Source organism: Pediculus humanus, genomic scaffold (genome assembly GCF_000006295.1).
Source record: "Pediculus humanus corporis 1103172107775 genomic scaffold, whole genome shotgun sequence".
Classification (NCBI taxonomy): domain Eukaryota; kingdom Metazoa; phylum Arthropoda; class Insecta; order Psocodea; family Pediculidae; genus Pediculus; species Pediculus humanus.
Genome location: NW_002987371.1, coordinates 67033 through 75888, shown reverse-complemented (window position 1 = coordinate 75888; position 8856 = coordinate 67033). Strand labels below are relative to the sequence as shown.

General features: G+C 26.8%; 4 protein-coding genes across 4 annotated transcripts; 2 read left to right on the top strand and 2 right to left on the bottom strand.

Moving 5' to 3' along the window:
* Nucleotides 1-2089: 2089 nt before the first annotated feature.
* Phum_PHUM359210 (mitochondrial import inner membrane translocase subunit TIM16, putative) lies at nt 2090-2690 on the top strand (the record flags this gene model as incomplete). The annotated part of the gene is made up of 2 exons (XM_002427965.1): nt 2090-2463; nt 2651-2690. The coding sequence occupies 2 exons, from the start codon at nt 2090-2092 to the stop codon at nt 2688-2690; spliced, it is 414 nt and encodes a 137-aa protein (XP_002428010.1).
* Nucleotides 2691-3301: 611 nt separating this feature from the next.
* Nucleotides 3302-4297, bottom strand: Phum_PHUM359200 (uncharacterized protein; the record flags this gene model as incomplete). The annotated part of the gene is made up of 5 exons (XM_002427964.1): nt 3302-3491; nt 3603-3713; nt 3786-3958; nt 4035-4127; nt 4217-4297. The coding sequence occupies 5 exons, from the start codon at nt 4295-4297 to the stop codon at nt 3302-3304; spliced, it is 648 nt and encodes a 215-aa protein (XP_002428009.1).
* Nucleotides 4298-4515: 218 nt separating this feature from the next.
* Nucleotides 4516-6112, top strand: Phum_PHUM359190 (Crossover junction endonuclease EME1, putative; the record flags this gene model as incomplete). The annotated part of the gene is made up of 4 exons (XM_002427963.1): nt 4516-4680; nt 4754-5652; nt 5727-6031; nt 6066-6112. The coding sequence occupies 4 exons, from the start codon at nt 4516-4518 to the stop codon at nt 6110-6112; spliced, it is 1416 nt and encodes a 471-aa protein (XP_002428008.1).
* A 370-nt stretch (nt 6113-6482) lies between these two features.
* Nucleotides 6483-8856, bottom strand: Phum_PHUM359180 (Acetylcholine receptor protein subunit delta precursor, putative; the record flags this gene model as incomplete). Its single annotated transcript, XM_002427962.1, has 8 exons — nt 6483-6791; nt 6898-7066; nt 7153-7318; nt 7399-7594; nt 7685-7848; nt 7987-8069; nt 8163-8392; nt 8710-8856. The coding sequence occupies 8 exons, from the start codon at nt 8854-8856 to the stop codon at nt 6483-6485; spliced, it is 1464 nt and encodes a 487-aa protein (XP_002428007.1).

The window sequence follows — 8856 nt, the reverse complement described above, 5'->3', positions numbered from 1 at the left end:
CCATTTCCGGAATTTGAATTTACTCGAAAGATAAAAAAAAAAAAAATTTGACCCTTTCCCTTCCTCCCCACCCCCACCCCCACCCCTCATCTTTCCATTTTAAATATTATTATTATTATTAACGAAGTCGCGTAATAAAAAAAATTATAAAATAAAAGACATTTTTTTTTTATATTATACGACGATTGAGATTGTAACGGTTTTTATTGTTATTATTATTAATATTATTATTATTATTATTTATGTGTTAACTGTGATGAAAATATGCGGATTTTATAATAATAATAATCAACGAGACAAACGCAACAAACAAACAAACTCATATATTCATCACATAAATTTAAAAGAAAAAAAAAATAATTTAAATAATCTAACGGAATGTTTTTTTTAAATTTTAAATTTTCGAACGTTCGAACGCAAAAATCGTAACGGAAATTTCATTTTTGTTTGTTTACGTTTAAAAAAGCGCGCCAAATAATTTCATGGCGACAGTGTCCGACATGGATCGATTTCAATTGGATTAATTTATTATTCGTGGGCGTGGCGTAAATCGTGACGTCATCAATACGATCGTGTCAAAAGAATCATTTTTATTTATTCGTTGAAGTTCACTGTAAGTTAACGTTTTTTTTTTTTTTTTTTTTTTAATGTTTTATACGTTTGTAAAGTGAAACAATGTGAAAAATAAATTCTCGTTTGTTCGTTTGTTCGTTTGTTTGTTAGTGTATTGTTCAATATTGATTAATCGTTACGATATTATAAAATTAATAATACCTTTATTTAAATGGGTTACCTTGACTCATGGGTGGAGGATTATTATTATTATTATTATTATTATTCTTTCAATTCATTTCATTTTTAAAATTTCCTTTAGGCGAATTATTATGACAAACAATCGAATCACGATAAGAGTATTATCGATAATATGTAAAATCAATTGGAACCGTTCACAAAAAAAAATTTTTTTTTTTTTTTATCTGTCTTCTCTTTCATTCCTTTCTATTATTATTATTATTATTATTGAAAGAACCTTTAACAACATCGTCCATTATTATTATTATATCAGTTTGTTTTTTTTTATAACATTAAATACTTTAATATTTTATCTGATTTTTAGGTAAAATGAAAAAAAAAATTTTTTTTGTTATTATTATTATTAATCTCCATTAAATTAAATTTCATTTTGTTTTTTTGTTTTTTTTTTTTTTAACCTTTTTAAATACAAATTTTGATAATAACCGTTGGTTAACACCTTAAAGAGAGAGGAAGGGAAAGGGGGGAGAGAGGGGAGAGAGGAAACGGATATGCTTTCCCTTAAAAAAAAAAGTTTTAATGGTTTTTCGTTTTAAATATATATATTTTAAATCGTTGATTCCGTTTAAAATAATATTAAATTATCCGTTTGAAATGTTTTTTTTTTTCGGGGGGGTGGGGAGTGGGGAGGAGTTTAAAAATATTATTTAATGTTAATTGCCTTTAGGAATAAAAAGAAAAAAAAATTTTAAATTGTGTACGTCGTGATAATATTTAATCCGTATAATCAAATGTTTTTAAATTTAATGTCCAGGTGGTAATTTTTCATCGCCTTTTCCTTACACACACACATAAGGAAAATATTATAAAATTAAATTCATTTTATATATTTTTTTTTTTAAATTTTATTTCACATAACGAAACCTATCATTTCTTAAATTTCCCCCTCCCCCCGACCATTTTTTTATTATTTGTATTATTAACATTATAATAATACTCTAGTAGTAGTAGAGTAGAATAAAACTTTATAACTCGGATAATTTTTTAATAATGGTAATAAAAATAAACACACAAAAAAATAAGCAATAATAATAACGAAAATTCGAAAAAAAATTTACGCGGTTTTTTTTTTCAAAATGGCCGCTTGGTTTAATTTATAAATCTAATACCACGATAAAGATGGCGCACTAAGTAATGTTCTTCGATATGTGATATATATATAATTTAAAACAGTAAATTTTAAAATTGAATTAAAATTTATTTAGTAGAATCGTTTTTTTTTTTTTCTCTTTTTTGTCTTTTATTGTTTTTTTTATTGTTGTTGTTGTTGTAAATAATGGCCAAGTACGTGGCGCAAATAATTATTGTAGGTGCTCAAGTTATTGGTAAAGCTTTTGCAAGAGCTGTCAGGCAAGAACTGAATGCAAGTAGAGAAGCTGCAAGGAGAGGAGGTGGTGGAAAAACGGGAGCAAAACGTGCACAAGAAAACATTAGATCGGGTATAACATTAGAAGAAGCACAACAAATTCTTAACGTTAGCAAAATGGATCCGGTTGAAATAAAAGAAAAATATGAACATTTGTTTAATGCAAATGATAAAACCAAAGGAGGATCTTTTTATTTACAATCTAAAGTTGTGAGAGCTAAAGAAAGGCTAGAACAAGAATTAGAAAATATGAAATCGGAAAAACATAAAATGAGTCAACAAGAGTAATAATTTAATTAGTTTACAAATATATAAATTTAAATTAGAAAAATATTATTTTATTAACGAGTGTAAATAAATTTTTTTTATTTTTTTCATATATATATATATATATATATATTATTTAGAAAAATTTTTTATTATATATATAAATTTGAAAATGTCACAATTTTTTTTCGTTTTTTTTTGTAGTCGTAAACAAAATGAAAAATGTTTTAATATTCGATTTTGACGATAAGATCACAATGAGTTAAATATCGTTTGTGAGGGAAACGAAAACTCTTTACTATTTAGTAAATAGTAAAAATTTTAAATGATGCACTATTTGATCATTTCAAATTTCTAAATTTAACTTATAGGAAATAAGTGATAGAGGAAAGGAAGCCCAAACAAAATGGGCAAGTAATTGTGCCTCCTACCAGTTGATTATCGATTAGTGTATGTAATTAAAAACCTTATTTGTAAATAAATTTTTTTTTTTTTTTAAATTGTTTGAAATTCTTTATTTGTTACTTTAGTAAAAACATTTATTTGAAAGTTAATACATTTATTTTATTTAATCAAACAAAAATAACCACCCTTATAAACTTTATTATAAATTTTTTGATAAGTAAAGATCCTCCGATATATATATAATAAAAAACTACTTTACTCTTTATGGATATTTTACATTGACAATTCATTAGGAAAAAAGACATTTAAAAAATCTTACATTAAAAATAAAATATTTATATATATATATTTTAGTTTTCTCATTCGGAAATTTTTTTTAAAATCATTATGATAATTATTTTTATTACAATCGATACATAAATACATCATCATATTACAAAAATATTACCTTCAACCTTCATTCGGAATCACTGGTTCTTTTTCTAATTGTGCCAATTCAGTTTCCAAATTTACAATAGCTTGTTCTATATCATAATTTTTAGAAACTAATTGAACCCATGTGGCTTCTAAATTGATTAATTTTTCACCTCCGCTTGTTTGCGAACTTTTTCTATCCCAATTAATTTCTTGAATTTCTTTACTAAATAGAGAAAAAGGAATTATTATTATTATTATTTACCATGATGACATCTAAAAATTTAAATAATGAATTTTAAATTCTTAGCGATTTAAATGATAATTTGAACTTTACCGAATGTCTTGAAGTTTTTTCTGAGCACACGAAACTTCATTCACTAAAAATTCCAAATAACTTCTCCAAGCTTCACATCCATATTCTAACATTAATTCTAAATTATCAACTCTAAAAATAAAATTACCCAACATAATTTTTATTTTGTAAATAATTATTTATTATTATGATTTGTTGAATTACCTTGTAGCTTGATGTTCTAGCTGCGATAATGAATTGTCAACACATTCAGCCCAGGCTGACATGTCAGTTAATTTTCCAGGTGGTGGAAGTGGAAGTTCATATCTTCTCATACTTAAAACTTCCATTGGTAACCTTTGCTGCATTCTTTCATTTTCATTTCTCATTATTTTAGTCTAAAATTATTAATTAGTAAATTTATAAATTCCATCACTTGTTACAAGCATTATTTATATGATGTACCAGTCATACCTCAAAAGATGTAAGATTTAACGGTGGTAAATGTTCAAGATAATTTTTTGTAGGTCTGTACCTTCGAGTTTCTTCTTCGACCATTGAAAGTGCCTAAGAAATTATGAATATTGATTACATTTGAAATTGCACAGTATTATTATTATTATTAGTAATTTTACATGAATATATTAAAGTCTTACAGCTTCTCGCACTCCTGGTTCATCGTAACCTTGATCGATGTATGGCAAAGCATCAACAATAACATCATTGGCCTGAGCCATTTTAATAGAAAATAAAATCAAAAAGTTTAATTAAGGTTAATACTTATTTGGATACAACTATTTACAATGATCGTGGCACTAGAATTTTCATTCTTGCAAAATTTTCATGGCGACAAATATAAGTTTCAACGGTTCTTTTATGCATTATTATTTTAAAGTTATTTTTATTTAATAAATATGATAATTATGAAAAGAAAGTTATACAAAAGAGTTCTAAAATGGAAGTCATAGAAATATTATCCGATTCGGAAAATTCTCATTCTTCTAACGATATCAAAAATTCAGTTACATCTGCTAATAACGAAAATGATGTTTTCTTAGTTGATTGGAACGATGAAGTTTATCCTCCAACAGATTATCCAATTAATGAAGAACCTTTTGAGGTATGAAAAAACTTTATATTTTTTGCGTAAAAAAGTGTTTGTGTAATGCAATTTTTTATTTGTATGATTTTAGAACGAAGGTTTAGTAAATTCTAAGGAAACTGATGGAAATGCTGCTTCTTCAACAAAAGAAAATGATTTTTTATCAAAAAATTTCAATTTTCCTCAGAAAGATCTACTTTCTACTTCCAATTATGATGTCAGTGACGTCAGCGACACTTCAAATTTATCTGTTTCGCCTCTGAAATCAAATTCGTTAAAAAATTTATTGCAAAAAAGTCCTAAAGAAAAAAGAATTAAAAATAAACTTTCGCAAGAAGAAAAACAATTAGCAAAAGATTTAAAAGAGCAAAAAAAACAAGAGAGGGAAAAATTGAAAGAAGTTAAAAAAGCAGAGCAATTAAGGCAAAAAAATGTCAAAGCTATTTTAATTGAAAATCAAAGAAATCTTAAACCCGAGGAAAATATAAAATTTTTAAAAGTTCACATAGACAATGAAATTGTTAATTTGAATTTGGGTGGTAACATAATTACTCTATTACAGCAAAATGATATACAATATACTGTTCAAAGTCAAATTAAAAGTCATGTCATTACTTGGAGTAAAAAAAAAATTCACAAAGAATTAAACGATTTCGGAGAGTTTATTGAAAAAATTGAATATAAAGATGAAACTGAATTGCTTTATGTAATCGATTGGAAAAAAACAATTAATCTCATAAATGATGATGAATTGCTAAGTCACTTGGAAACCATAAGAACTGCATACATAGAGAAAAAAATCACATTGGTCATTTGCGGTTTACAAAAATATTTTGAATTTTGGAAAAATAAAAAAAATAACGATTCAAAAGGTAAAGGTAACAAACTAACAGAATTAGAAAGAATGTATAAAGAATCTCCTTTAGTCACTAAAGATCAATTAGAATTTGCATTATGCGATTTGCAATTATTAGGAAAGCATAATTGCAGGTAAGGATTATTATTTTAATATTTAATAATTTTTTAAACAATTTAATCATTTATTTATTGCTTTTTCATTAAAGACTTTTAGAAAAACCTGAAGAATTATCAGCTTTGGTTTTAAACATAACAAAATCATTATCACAAATCGATTATAAAATAGATAAACAAAAAAGGCAAGAAGATGATTTTGAATGGTTTGCAAAAGGTGATTTTTCTCAAACAGTTAAAATCGATAAAAATGGTAATGGATTAATCAATTTATGGCAACAACAAATATGTCAATTTAGCACGGTAGGCGTCGATACGGCACAAGCTATTGTCAGCCAATACAAATCTCCACTTGCTTTAGTTAAAAAATATAAAAGTTGCTTGAATTCTGAAGAAGGTGAACTTTTATTACAAAACATTCAAATCCGAAGAGATTTTGGTTTGTTGTCTTCGAATAGAAGACTTGGACCTCAGCTGAGTAAAAAAATATATAAATTTTTTAACAGTGATGATCCAGAAGCTGAATTATAACTTTTTTTTAATTATTATTTAGATATTCTGTTATTAAATAATTTTTTTTTTTTTTTCCAGATTTTTATAAAAATATATATATATATTTTCACAGTATCTAATTACTACAGTCTATTTGAATTAAGAAAATTCTAAAAATAATATAATCCTTTGTTATTGACTAAAAATTCATATTGAAAACTTAACAACAACAACAACAACAACAGTTTAACAACACAAGCAATAATAATAATAATAATAACTAAATTAATAATTGTTTCAGTGTAAATTATTAAAACACGTGAAAGTTATTATGAATTGAAAAAACTTTTATTTATTTATATCCACACGAATCCCCAATAAAATGCATTAAAAATAAAAAATGATGCCGGAAATAAAATTCTACTCCTACGATCGATCCAGTCTGCTATTTCTTGGGGAGTCATGGTCGTGAGGCCTTTCGTTTGTTGATTGTTTGTCGGACTCGATGTTACCGTAGGTATGGGTATGACGATATTTTGACAATTTGAATCGCATAATTTGTTACTCGTAGTCGTATCGACAGTTTCAGCCGATTGATTATTACTACGAAAAGCTTCCATATTTATCGATTCTATTGAATTAACCGTGAGTTCGTTTCGACTGCTCTGTAAATAAATTTAATACAAAAAACAACCATTAAAATTTATATTATTTTCAGGTTTTTAATTAAAAACACAACGATCTCCACGACGATCTTATAATTACATTTACGTCACGCAAATAAAAAACATTGTCTTTTCCTTTGTCGTTTTCATCGACCACGGAAGGCCACGATTGACATCTTTCTATGTAATTATTTAATTGTTTTCTATGAAGTTGAGGCGTAAGAGTTGATTTTAATATATGTTTACTATTAACCTTCTTCAGTGCGACATTTTGCCTATGAATGAATCAAAAAAAAAAAAAAAAAAAAATTGTAATATAAAAAAAAATTTAAAAGAAAAAAATGATCAATCAATCATTCACTTTCTTCTCCATATCGTATTGACGAATGCAAATTCTACGAGAGAACCAAATATGAAAGCCGTACAAACAAGAAACCAAATTTCTGTTGCTTTTATATAAGAAACTTTTGGAAGTGAACTTCCCGTATTTCTCGTCAATGTTATAAAAGTAAGCATCGTGCTCGTACCTGTTTTAAACAAAAAAAAACATCAATATGAATAATAATATCATCATTATTACGATAAGAAAAATTCTGAAAAAAATTACCCAAAGTCGTTCTTCCAGGTACGGCATTTGGATCCAGCCAAAATGATACCCACGAGACGACGACTAATAAAATACTCGGAACGTAAAAATCCATTATGTAGTGACCGATTTCTCTTTCCAATTGAAATTTAACCGTCAGCGAACTGTAATTTCCAGCTGGAAAATTTGAAAAAGAAAAAATGAGGAAAATTTTATACTTAAAATAGGTTAGATGTTATAAAAACATACAAAATTTCCCATAGTGGGCAAAAGAATTTGTTAAATCTTCTCGTTCTTCTTCTTCTACTTCTTCTACTTCATCTTCTTCGAAATCTGAATTTTCATATGAAACAACTGATGAATTTTCCCACGTTTTTATCAGTTTGTATTCCGTCAGGTGTAAATCTTTATTTATAATAACGGGATCTTTCGGTTCCCATTTTAATACGAGTTCACTTGTGTTATAAGTCCCTGACGAAAAAACATGTATGTATTAATACAAAAAAAAAGAACGTCACGTGATTATTTCCCATCGGAAATTATTATTATTATTATTATTATTATTAAAAATAATCATTGTAAATTTTTTTTTTTTTTCCATAAACTTACAGCTTTCCAAAACGAGCGGACATTCTTGTTTATCAAATGGAAATTTTTGTAAATTCATCAGGCAAAATAATGTAACTTTCACTCTGGAGGAAAAAACAAAAAATTTTATCAAGTTTTAAAGTGAGCGAAAACGAAACCGGAAATAGTATCGCCTAAACCGGAAATAGAATTTTTACCTCCTCGAAAAATAAATGGTTCCATCGGGTCTGACGGTGACTAAAACGTCTTGCTGATCGGCTCCCATCATTTTCGATTCGTTTTCATTTACCAAATACACGTGCGGCACCCATATTTTATTTTTCAACATGGCTTCCCCAACGATTCTGTCAACTTTCGGCGCCATTTGACCATATGCCAAACGGGGATCTTTCCATCGAAGTCTCACGAGGAGATGAGCCGTAAATTGCTGTAGGTAAAAATAAAACAAATTCTTTTACAATAATTAAACCTCCCCCTTTCTCCCCACCCTCTCTCTTTACTTTTGTAATAATTAAAAAACAAATTTTTTTAATTAGTTACCATTACCAACTTTTTCATTTATTTATTTATTTTATTTTATTTTATTTTAAAATATTTCTTTAATCAATCAATCAAGTTATTTTTTTGTTTGTTTGTTTGTTTGTAAATTTAAAAAAAATACTCCCTAATATAAATTTACTTGTTAAATTTTTTCACGGTGTTAAAATATTTCAGGTAGATTATTATTATTATTATTATTATTACCAAGAAATGAGCTTCGATGGATCCCAAAAAATAAACGTAGATCCTCGTGTGAACTTGTAAAGGTTCCGTCGTTGAACCTGGTCTCGTCCATTTGTCGTACCCGCATTTCACAGCTTCTTGTAATAGCATGTGAGCGTTTGAATTCAT